The following is a 12,133-nucleotide window of genomic DNA, read 5'->3' as shown; positions in this document are numbered from 1 at the left end:
GATCTGTGTAATTAGTGTTTTATTCATATAACCTGTAATTGAAATTAATAGCATTTGGGATTATTATCCCAACATGTTTTACAGCCATGGTCTAACAAACATCTGAAATGCTAAACAAACTTACCATTTTGTGATGCACATTTCCATCTTTTCAATTTAATTTCCTGCACTTATGTTTGCTACCGGTTTGGGAATGTGAGCACGCGTACCTCTTCTGCGCATATGCAGAGGGTCAAAAACAGGACGTAATGACGCCCCGGCAGGTGGGCAGAGCCTCCTCCCGCCGGCACTACCGGTTCACATGAGCCGGATAAATCCAGCTGGATTTCACTGCTGATTTGCATCCTGCATTGATGATTCTGTAACTAATTTTACACACAGAACACAAATACACCCACACAAGATTAAATACTTGATGTTCCCTTAGGGTGCTCCAGGAGAAGATGGTCGGCCAGGCCCTGCAGGTCCAATTGGAATTAGAGGCCAGCCAGGCAGCATGGGTCTTCCTGGCCCAAAAGGGAGCAGTGTAAGTATTGTGCTTCAGAGTTTGACCATATTTACCAAGTTGTATAATATTATTAATAATATATTAATAATATATTTAAATAGGGGGATCCTGGAAAACCCGGAGAAGCAGGAAATCCTGGTGTCTCGGGGCAGAGGGTAAGTATAATTTTTTTGTTAGAAAGTTCTAAACCATAGCATTGATAGTGCATGGGCTTATACATGTATATGCCACCTTAAATCAACTTTATTTATTATACCATTTTAGGGGGCACCTGGAAAAGATGGTGAAGTTGGCCCCGCTGGTCCTGTTGGGCCCCATGTAAGTTCTAACTGAACATTTTTGGTGTGAAAGAATATTATTCAAAATCAATGTTTTTGAATGGCACTGTAATTCCAACAGAATAAGAGTCCTGTGTATTCTGTACATTCTTATACATGCATGATCATTTCTTTGGTAAAATCATTTTTTTTAAAAAGCATGGTAGTAGGAAGAAGGAAAGGTGAGATATATTTCATGTTGGGGTACAGAACTATTGGAGAATAACACAGGTTGCTAAACAAAGGCAGAAGATTTGCTATTTAGTTCTTTTGTCGAAGGAATCTTCACTTCATCCATATCAGTAGTGGTATTCACTTATCTTTGCTACCGGTTCGCAAATGTGAGCATGTGCACGCCACCTTTGCGCATGCACAGAGCATCCATGTTGATGTCTGGGCAGGTGGGTGGAGCCTCCTGCCTTCCGCCACCATTGCCGCTACCGGTTCGCCCGAACTGGGTAGAACCGGTAGAATCCTACCACTGATCCATATGAATTGCCACATATGTTATAGCATACGTATTATAAAAATGATAAAAAGGAACATTCCTGCCCCTCCCCTGAAATATTGAAAAAGATACATTCATTTTTTTTTATTTTGAACAGAAACATAGGACATTGATGCTGGCAACCCAGATCAGGGGTGAAATCCAAAATTTTTCCCTACCGGTTCTGTGGGCGTGGCTTGGTGGGCGTGGCCGGGGAAGGATATTGCAAAATCTCCATTCCCACCCAACTCCAGGGGAAGGACACTGCAAAATGTCCATTCCCTTCCCTCCTGGGGGAAGGATATTGCAAAATCTCCATTCCCACCCCACTCTGGGGCCAGACAGAGGTTGCATTCTCAGTTCTCCAAACTCCTCAAAATTTCCGCTACCAGTTCTCCAGAACCTGTCAGAACCTGCTGGATTTCACCCCTGACCCAGATGGTTTATTTTATTTGTTCTATTAATTTCTGATACATTAAAAGAAAAAAGGTTTAGAGAAAAGGAAAACCATTCCTAATTGCTTGTCATAACAACTGAATATCTAAAATCATATAGATTCAAAGGGGAAACTGTCTGACTAAATAAAGCAGTAAATCAAATTAACTTTTCAACTCTATGTAAATATTATCAGCTTGTTTTATCAGCTGAATTGCAGTAAGTTTGGGGGAGCAATAACAAAAGAACAATATCTTCCTATTGTTGCATCAAGGTATTGAAACGTGTATGATTAAGCTGTCATGGTACCATGTGAAATGATGTTAAAAACATTTGTTTTGTGTAGGGACCAGCAGGAGAAAGAGGAGAACAAGGTCCTCCAGGTCCCACAGGCTTTCAGGTGAGTCTTTTTGAAATCAGTTTTCAATATAAGCCATCCCAGGCAGTGGTGGGTTCCTCCTGGTTCGGTCCGGTTCGGCCGAGCCAGTAGCGGTGACGATATGACGTCACCGAACCGGTTCTCCCCCCGCCCTACCCCCCTACCCCCCCCACGTTATTCTTAACTTTTATTTGGTCCCACCCCCAATCTATTGCTGCCTCCTGAGTCTCAGCTGATGACTAGAGGGAAAAAAACTGTTTAAACTCTTGCCGCGGGGCTTCAAAGGGCCATCCTACAGCTGATCAGTGTTAAAAGCAAACAAATGAGTTGGGTCGTAAGTGCGAGGACTGGTCATAAGTGTGAGGACCTTCCAGAAATGACTCTGACCAGCTAGCCACGCCCACCTAGTCACATGACCCCCAAGCCACACCCACAAAATAAGCCACGCCCACAGAACCGGTAGTAAAAAATGTAGAACCCACCCCTGATCCCAGGGCTTTTGGGCTGTTATTATTTTCAGTAAAACAAATTTAATAAAATAACTGCCAAAGTAATGACCACCACGTTTTTGGATTACTTATGAATTATTCTTTGTGCTCAAATTAAAATACCACTCTAGCAGTATTTTCAACATATAGTCCAAGATATGCTGACCATGTGACTTGTTTTTGGTTTATTTATTTCCTTGCAGGGTTTACCCGGTACCCCAGGCCCTCCAGGAGAAGGGGGAAAACCAGGTGATCAGGTAACTATTTTATAATGGTTTTGCGTGGTTGATTAATTTTGCCTGTTTTTAACTAATCCATTCCTTTAATTTTGTTTAGCACTGTTAATTTATTATTATAGTGAAAGCCACTCAGAGTCACTTTATCAGTAAGATGGGCAGTGTAGAAATGAAATAAGATAAATAAATATTTCTACAGCTGTTTTTCCCCTCAGAAGTTGTGATGTTTTTGAGAGAATATATGTTGTCATGGGGGCGGGGGGATGTCAAATGTGTACAACATGTATTAAACTTGTCCAGATTGATGGAGAAAAGCAGAAAATGAAATTAAAAATATGAAATGTCAAGATGTTTCGTCCTCACAATTACAGAAAATTCCTTCCTTCCTTCCTTCCTTCCTTCCTTCCTTCCTTCCTTCCTTCCTTCCTTCCTTCCTTCCTTCCTTCCTTCCTTCCCTTCCTCCCTCCCTCCCTCCCTCCCTCCCTCCCTCCCTCCCTCCCTTCCGTAGAAATGTCAAGTAGAAGACATTTTTTGTTGTTTAATCTAAATACTTATTTAACTTCCTATTTCCTCGGTACCAAGACTCTCCAATTACTGAATTCATCTGGCTGTAGGAATAAAAGGAGAAGATATATCAGCAACCAAGAGCAAACCCCAGAGTCCCAATGTAGTACTCACTATGATGAGCTTGCTTCCTGTGCAGATGTTTCTAGATATAGCTGGGGTGCAAGTAGGGAGCATTTGTGGCTCAGCTTCTTGCACATGAACAATTTAGACCAGTCCCTCTTCTCTGGAAAAGCATGGTTGGGACATTGTGGGCCTTTGGATGTCTAGGACATCTGGGCAACAGGAAATGTCTCAAGTCGTCTCAGGAACTCTCCTTTAATTCTTTGATAGCATGGAAGAACATTAGCTAGATACTGATCTAGGAATGTCCTGCCTCCTAACCTCCTTCACATTCCTTGCTGAGATTTTTTTTTTTAAAGACTGAAATCCAATGAAAAGCTCCCATTGCACTGGGAATTTTATTAATGGGGACAAGCATTGTATCAGTAATAAGATATGGCAGTAACATGGATCCCCTCTTTCATAATTTGTTGCCCAGTACCAACAAAGCCTAATTTCTATCTTCTATTTATCTATCTATCTATCCATCCATCCATCCATCCATCCATCCATCCATCTATTATCACAGTACTTTTGAGTTATTATGCTTAAAGTTGCTTCTGTTGCTGATTTTGTGTTGTAATTCTGGAAGATCTGTGATTGTATCTTTCTTACTCTACCCATTGCAATTCCTTTTCCTAACTAAGGGATAACTGTTTGCAAGTTGCCAATGTAGTTGGTCTTATACAGTTTTCATGAATAGGAACATAGTGAGAAGAACTCACAGCTTACTATCTTTGGCATCATTGCTATATTTTTTAAAATCACCAATAACTAGTCCCTAATTTTCTCTCTTCCTCTCTCTGTATGTAGTTAGCAATAATTTATCTCTTTTTTTAATAATTGTCTTAGGGTGTTCATGGTGATCCCGGAGCTCTAGGTCCCTTAGGTCCAAGGGTAAGTTTGATTTCTTAATAATGACTTTTTAGAGCAAATTTTCAGAATATTTTTAAAATTAATTTTAGAAGAAAAACAATCATGCGTATTTTAATAGTGAGCCGCAGAAATCCCTAAGAGGCAAGTTGCATATATTACAGTTTGAATTCATTACAAGAAACATATTCTCCCTGAGCTCTGATAGGCAAAACAAACAAACAAACAAACAAACAAACAAACAAACAAACAAACAGGTCCCTGTGCAATGTTAGGTTTATATTTATCTGAAATATTTTGAATCTTTGATTTTTCATTTCAATGGGACTCGATTCTGTCACAGATTCTAGAACTCCCTGTGTTAGCCATTTATTTCTGTTTATCAATTGGTATGGTTAGCTTACATTGCTTTACATATTTCAATGCTGGGTACATCGCATTGCATATGTAATTTTTGGGTGCTTGCCATTCAGGTACTAGCTTGATGCAGACTCACTTAGCTCTAGAGATGAAAGTTCATCAAAAGACACCCCAGCAATTTCTACAACCATGTGATGTGTTACAGTTTAATGAGTAACAACACCTCCACAACTTATAGCAATTAGGGGAAACTGTTAGGTTTATATGATATGTGAGATGGGTGGGTTCTACTTACCTTTACTACTGGTTTACATTGCGCCTGTGCCCACGGTCTCACTTTGCTAGCATACGCTTGTGCTCTTCTGCGCATGCGCAGATCACCTATGATGACATCCAGGTCAATGGGTGGAGCCTCCCACTGGTTTTACTACCAGTTCTTGTGAACCGGTCCGAACCGGGGACAACCCACCATTGATGTGAGATTGTTGTACAAAATCTGCAGAGATAGCATTTCCAGGCAACCTGCTCCTCTCCAGTATTTTGATCCACAACTTGGCTGGCCATCTTCGCTGAGTTCAAGTTGAAATTCAAAATATATAAAGACCATCAGATCAGTATCCCTTAAAGAGGAAGGGCAGTTTTTAATATTCTGTTTAAAAATATGTTGCCAATGTCAGCAGGTTCATCTTTCAACTTTTTTTTTTGTAAAATTCATTTGTAGCATATATGGAATGAATTATCTGTTGTTTGATGGAACTACATTTGCAATCACTAAATTATTTTAAATGCTATTTCCAGGGAGAACGTGGCCATCCAGGTGAAAGAGGAAACCCAGGATCACCTGGTCTTCAGGGGGAAAAGGGTATGGCTGGAGGTCAAGGTCCTGATGGTCCAAAGGTAAGCAGTCCCCATATATACTACAACTGGGTATGCATGTCTGCATGCACCATTTGTCTCCATAGAGAGAGAGTGGATGATGCAGAAGAATGCTTATGGCAGCATTCATCCAATCAAGTAGTAAAATAGAGATATGGACATTCTTAAAATGAGTTTAACTCCTGGCAATTGCATCTATGAAGTGTTTTTTGGGGTGGGGGGCAGTGTTACAAAAGTGGCTTGCCGTTGTCTTTCTCTGGAATGTTTTTCCTTCTTCCCAGACTAGCCAACAAATCTGGAATTTCTAGGTGGATGCCCACACAAGGAACAAACAGTAGTTAAAATAAATCAGTTTTGTACAGCTTAGGGTTTTTGTGGATCTCATTAACTTTATTTTAAGATGGTTGACAAGTTCATTTTAATGTTATATATAGAGTAGAAAATAGTACTTAGCATATGTCTAGGTCAAATGAATTCACTAATCAAGCTGGGATTATGCCAAGACTGGTTTCACTCCTTTTCTGTCTTAAAAGGCTTAGAGAGCAAGAAAGATCCAACTAGTTCTGGAGGAATTGTTTCCGTTTAATCATATCATGAAGATTGCATTTCAGAAAAGAGATACGTCCAGTTGCTAGAAGGCAGAGAGGCATTGACTTTTAATTAAAAATACAAGAGAGGAATAAAGCAAAATTAGAGATTTTTGTTTATTTATTAATATGGAGAAATACATTAATCAAAATAGAGTTTATCTAAAGAATATATCAATGAGATTATATAAGTGATGGTATTTTGACGTATTACAATCATTTTCCTGTGGATTTATTTCATATTACCTTTGTTCCTGATTTTATTTTGATAATAAAAGGGCTAAAATGAAGAGAAAGAACTCACATTTATACATACATTGACAAACGAATTGTGATCCTCAATTGTATGAACTTACAACATTTTTGACACCTTTCAGGTGTTTTAGGAGACAGATCTAATTGAGATCCATTCTGAAATAGCTCTGCTGAATAACCACATTCAGACAACAAAACATTGGTTAAACCACAGTTTATATAACACCATTGCATTGCTATTTATGGCTAATGAGCTGCATTTTGATGGCTCACAAGTTGAAGAAATCTGAGTTATTTTTCAATTTAGAAGAAATATGATTCCTTATAGTACATCCTAATAGGAGATTCATGTGTTCTGGAGATGGGGAAATGCACCCACCTAAAAATGTAAAGCGGGTCTGTCCAACAGATAAATAGAGAGAGAGAGACAGGACCACAAATTGGTTCCTTTCCCCAAAATTACCTCCTGCCCTTTAACTTCCTTTTCCTTTTGTTTTAGGGAAATCCAGGCCCTTCAGGAGCATCAGGAGATCAAGGCCCACCTGGTCTTCAGGGAATGCCTGGAGAGAGAGGCCTGGCTGGAACACCTGGCCCCAAGGGCGATCGGGTAAGCTTTTTAGAAATGTCCATGCCTTCTCTTTTCTGTAGGAGGATTTTTTTTTCTTTTCTACACAACCTTACGTCTTTATATCATTATTTGTAAGTGACTTGAGTTTTTCTTATGCTTTTTTCAGGGCAGCATAGGAGAAAAAGGAGGCGAAGGCACAGCTGGCAATGATGGGGCCAGAGTAAGTGGAATGTCCTCTTTTTCTGCTAATAGTGCTGGGTCTTAAGAAGAGATTATAACTAATAGGTTCCAATAGTGATGAATATCTGTAGCTCAGGTGTAGGATGAGGGTGGAGGTTCGTTCTCCGAGCTTGTGGGTTGGTTTCCAAACATTTCGTTACCAGGCTAGGTAACATCTTCAGTGGAGTTTACGGGATGTTAGTGTCAGTGTTCTTCTGTTTATAATGGCTTCAGGTGTGGATATGTCAAGTGAGGGTCTTGTGATGAGTCAGCTGTGAGTCATCAGTGAATCTTGTGATGGGTCTTGTGATAAGGAGATTACATCAGGTCAGGTTCGAAACCAGGTAATGAAACGTTTGGAAACCAACCCCAAAGCTCAGAGCTTCACTCTCAACTAATAGTGTATTGCAGCGTATTTTTAGTATCACGTGTTAGTAAACCAGAACTGATTTGTGGGAGGAGCTCCTCACATGCTATAAATGTTTTTTTTTTAGTAAAGTTTTTTTTTATTTTTTAAACACACAAACAAACATACAATACATCTTTTCTGAACAGAATATTAGCCCAGTCTTACATTTGTACAGATTTTGGTTCATCTTTAACACAATTTTATATGTTCAATTTTTCTCATAGCAGTTATTCTCTCTAATTTTAAAAAACCAATATTACCCTTTATCTTAACTTCTCATCCTATTATAGTTCAATTTTTCTTTTCCCTCTTTAAAATTCGAACCCCTAAGTTTAAATTCACATAATATAATACAATCCCCAATTATTTCCTTAAATTCTATTATTCTAATCACCAATGATTTTTTTTATTAACTATTCCAAATAATCAACATATTAGTAGAAACCAATTGAATATATATACTTCTTATTTCTAGTGCTATAAATATTTGAAGGCACCAAATTCCATTCCAAATAAAGTTTTGTTCTGATTTATTAGGGTTCTAATAATAGTCAGTGGACCAGCATGGCTTTCTTTTCTGAAGAAAGTAAAAAAAATAAGAGCTTGTACAAACCATGAAAGATTGCTTGTCTTACTGGAATTATGATTGTCTCCTAGGGACTCCCAGGTCCATTAGGCCCAAATGGCCCTGCAGGTCCGGCTGGTGAAAAGGTAAAACAGTTAGTAGAACTATCAACTATGCAGTGGGTTTATTATTATGTTATAGCACAACTCTTCAGGACAATGTATGATAATATCTCATAGCCTTTTTTAAATTTAAGGGTGAACCTGGTCCTCGAGGTTTAGTTGGCCCTGCAGGCTCTCGTGGAAATCCTGTAAGTAAAGAATTACATTGTCTGTATTTTTATAAATTGAATGTTGGTATTATACACAATGACTATTTTTTTTCACTGCTTTTTCTGTTTACCACTCATTCATTCTCTCTTTCTCTCCTCTCTTTCCATAAAACTGCTAATTGAAAATAAATAATGGCTGCATATCAATTTATAAAAGAACATGTCATTTTGAATGTAACTGTATAATATTTTTAAAATATTGGATGGTTTGCATCAATTAAATCATATATTAAAGCATCATAATTATATATATAATTAGAATATATATATATATTCTTGGGAAGAATCAGATTTCCTGTTCTAGCATTTATAGAATTCCAGTAGTGGTGATGATGATTGAAACTTTTTAAATATATTAACGAGATCATCTATATATGTATATGGTTGTGTGATTATTGATACCATTAGTTGCTTCTGCAGAAAGTATTCTGTAGATGTATCTAGCATACAACCAGCTTATTTTTTTACCAGAATAAATAATGAACTAAAGTTACATCATAAAAAATAGCAAAAATTGTAAGTTTTTAACATTCTTTTGGAACCCACTTTCTTTCTTTCTTTCTTTCTTTTTCCTGCTAGGGTTCCCGTGGTGAAAATGGCCCAACTGGCCCAGTTGGATTTGCTGGCCCTCAGGTGTGCAGTTTCTTTGAACTATTTTTTTTTTGAACCTGTGATTTCAGAGAAGGAGAACTATGTTGCAAGGTTCTTAAACACGAGGCGTACGCTGGGTCTTTTTTTTAAAAAAAACAAACATTTTTATCAATTAAAAATAACATTCATAACATAGGCTTGGAATAGATGAAAGAACCAGACTGGTCATTTCTCTGAATGTTTCTAGGGCCCTGATGGTCAACCTGGTGTGAAAGGTGAACCTGGGGAGCCTGGGCAGAAAGGAGATGCTGGATCCCCAGGACCTCAAGGTCTTTCAGGTTCTCATGGTCCACCAGTAAGTAAAAATCTCACTGAAATAAAACTCTGCTTCCTATCATTCAGTGCGGCAGCTGAATATTAATAATCTTTTTCTTATTTCCACTCAGGGCCCTCCTGGGGTTCATGGACTCAAAGGAGGCCGTGGTACAAAAGGACCCCCTGTAAGTTGATTGAACAAAGTTCCTATGAGTAAAGTTCTAGCTTTTATTTTGATTGGGATGTCTATGACTTTCTTAGCACCCTTGTATATTTCAGATAATGGTATCCACTCAGTGGCTAAGATGCTGAGCTTGTTGATCGAAAGGTCGGCAGTTCAGAGGTTCGAATCCCTAGTGCTGTGTAATGGGGTGAGCTCCCGTTACTTGTCCCAGCTTCTGCCAACCTAGCAGTTCAAAAGCATGTAAAAAATACAAGTCGAAAAATAGGGACCACCTTTGGTGGGAAGGAAACAGTGTTCTGTGCGCCTTTGGCATTTAGTCATGCCGGCCACATGACCACAGAGATGTCTTCGGACAGTGCTGGCTCTTCAGCTTTGAAATGGAGATGAGCACCAACCCCTAGAATCAGGAATGACTAGCACATATGTGTGAGGGGAACCTTTACCTTTACCCATATTTCAGACATGATGTTTAAGTCTTTATACAATAAAGAATGCTTGTCAACATATTACATGTTAATATTTGCTAGGTCCCATGTATGTTTATTTATTTCTAGGGTGCTACAGGTTTTCCTGGATCTGCTGGAAGAGTTGGACCCCCAGGACCTACAGTACGTTAGATGTTTAATTAGATATATTAGAGTAAGGATTTTTTTTTTTTTTTTAAAAAGTATTGTAAAACAATGCAAACATAGCAAAGATCAAATTATTTTTTTAATATCATTTGGGTCCCATTGTTGTGTTATTGCTGAACTACAACTCCCATTCATCAATGCCAAAAAATGGATGGGGGGAGGTTGGGACTAGAGATTCAGGATCGCAGGTTTCCAGCCCTTGAGGTAATATGTCAATGTGTTATAGCAGATTATGAATTATACAGAGAAGGTTTCTTCACTACTGCTCTGCTGTTGCTCTTAGGACAAGTCAGTGGTTCTCAACCTATGGTCCGTGGACCCCTGGGGGGACTGCAGTGTCATCACAGGAGGTCATCGAAGGCTTGAAGAAATAATATGATTTAAATCTTCAGTTGAGTCTTGGGGGTCCGTGGACATGGTACATGGCCACAAAAAGTATTTAAAAGGGGTCCATGGAGAAAAGATTGAGAATTACTGGGCCAAGTTATTGTCCCTCACTCAGTGCAGGATGGTCATAAGACTAAAAGGGTAGAAACATGGACATCCACAGATGGTAGGTAAATACTTGCAAGTTAATGAACATGGTGTTACAACTGGACCGGAGTTTCATTTGCAACACTGTGACCAACCATTTGCAGATTTTTTAACTCTCTTTGTATACGCTCTTAGGGGAAAAGACAATACCAGTATTAATATCAATAAAGATGTTACATACTCTAGTTTATGGATAGAGATAATGCTGCACAATATATTTCTTGTAAGATAGACATTGCTAAAGTGCAATTTCATTTGGAAGGAAATTCTACTTTGAGTGCATGAAATACCATATTTAGAGGTTGGATGAATTCTGTCACCTGGCTCAAGACTACAAAAAGATTATTGGAATTCTAAAACTTTAAGGACTATCTTGCATTTTAAGAAAAAAAAAGTGTCCTATGTGTATTGTCATACTGAGTAGTAAGTAACTGAGTCTTTATTGAGGTTTTTGACCTGCTTGAGAATATTTCAGGAAAGGGATAAGAAACAGTAATATTAAAATCCAAATTTTAAAAAAAAGATTAACATTATTTATAGTATGTGAATATTGGAGTCATACACAGGGTTGTATTTAATAATTAGGGAGTATTCAACAATAATCTAATGGCAATCTATTATGTTTTCAGTGCATGTAATATAGGCAACATGATTATTTCTTAGAAAAGCAAGATGTCGAAAACTTAGAAATATATATTACATTTTTCCGAGGCTTGGATCAGGTCTGGAAGTGAAAGATTATTGATTAAATAGGAAGCATCCTAGCTGTGCTCTAGAGCAGCAGTACTCTGTTAAATGCAATAAAGAAAAGAAGTTATATCACCGACCTGTCTGTTTCTAACAGAAGCTCTTTTTTTCAGGGAGCTCCTGGTCCAGTTGGGCCTCTTGGTGAATCAGGCAAAGAAGGTCCTCCAGGTGTTCGTGGAGATCCTGGTGGTCATGGCCGAGTAGGAGATAGAGGCCCAGCAGGACCATCTGGCGGTTCTGGAGACAAAGGAGACTCAGGAGAAGATGGACAACATGTAAGTAGAGGGAGAGACTGGGAAGTAGAGAAAAGCTTACGTTTGCAAACGAAATAAGGAAACTTTCCATTCTAAACTATTTCTTGATTCCCCCCTGCCCAAGAATCTAGTTTTTGATATACCTTTAGATGTACCAAAATTATCTCATTACCAGGAGTTACAAAGCCTACAAGAATATATTCTTATGGTGATATTTCTAATCTGTGACATGGCTGCCCTTTTTTATTTCCTAATGCTTCTAAATCTCCTCTGACATTAACAAATCCTGATTTTTTGTTCTGCACTTTTTTCTCTTT

At 38.4% G+C, this 12,133-nt stretch overlaps 1 protein-coding gene across 1 annotated transcript in view; it reads left to right on the top strand.

Moving 5' to 3' along the window:
* Positions 1-12,133, top strand: part of COL5A2 (collagen type V alpha 2 chain) — a 178,161-nt gene that overhangs the window by 145,706 nt on the left and 20,322 nt on the right. Inside the window, exons 27-42 of the mRNA XM_034429209.3 lie at positions 428-526; positions 610-663; positions 773-826; positions 2,094-2,147; positions 2,818-2,871; positions 4,369-4,413; positions 5,548-5,646; positions 6,967-7,074; positions 7,202-7,255; positions 8,321-8,374; positions 8,485-8,538; positions 9,139-9,192; positions 9,398-9,505; positions 9,597-9,650; positions 10,204-10,257; positions 11,676-11,837. Coding sequence (XP_034285100.2) covers positions 428-526; positions 610-663; positions 773-826; positions 2,094-2,147; positions 2,818-2,871; positions 4,369-4,413; positions 5,548-5,646; positions 6,967-7,074; positions 7,202-7,255; positions 8,321-8,374; positions 8,485-8,538; positions 9,139-9,192; positions 9,398-9,505; positions 9,597-9,650; positions 10,204-10,257; positions 11,676-11,837 — 1,161 coding nt within the window. The remainder of the gene's footprint in view (positions 1-427; positions 527-609; positions 664-772; positions 827-2,093; positions 2,148-2,817; positions 2,872-4,368; positions 4,414-5,547; positions 5,647-6,966; positions 7,075-7,201; positions 7,256-8,320; positions 8,375-8,484; positions 8,539-9,138; positions 9,193-9,397; positions 9,506-9,596; positions 9,651-10,203; positions 10,258-11,675; positions 11,838-12,133) is intronic.

The sequence above is a fragment of the Pantherophis guttatus genome, chromosome 1 (genome assembly GCF_059756535.1).
Source record: "Pantherophis guttatus breed Tessera chromosome 1, ASM5975653v1, whole genome shotgun sequence".
NCBI lineage: Eukaryota > Metazoa > Chordata > Lepidosauria > Squamata > Colubridae > Pantherophis > Pantherophis guttatus.
The sequence above is the reverse complement of the archived record's forward strand: the minus strand, read 5'-3'. Positions and strand labels throughout refer to the sequence as shown.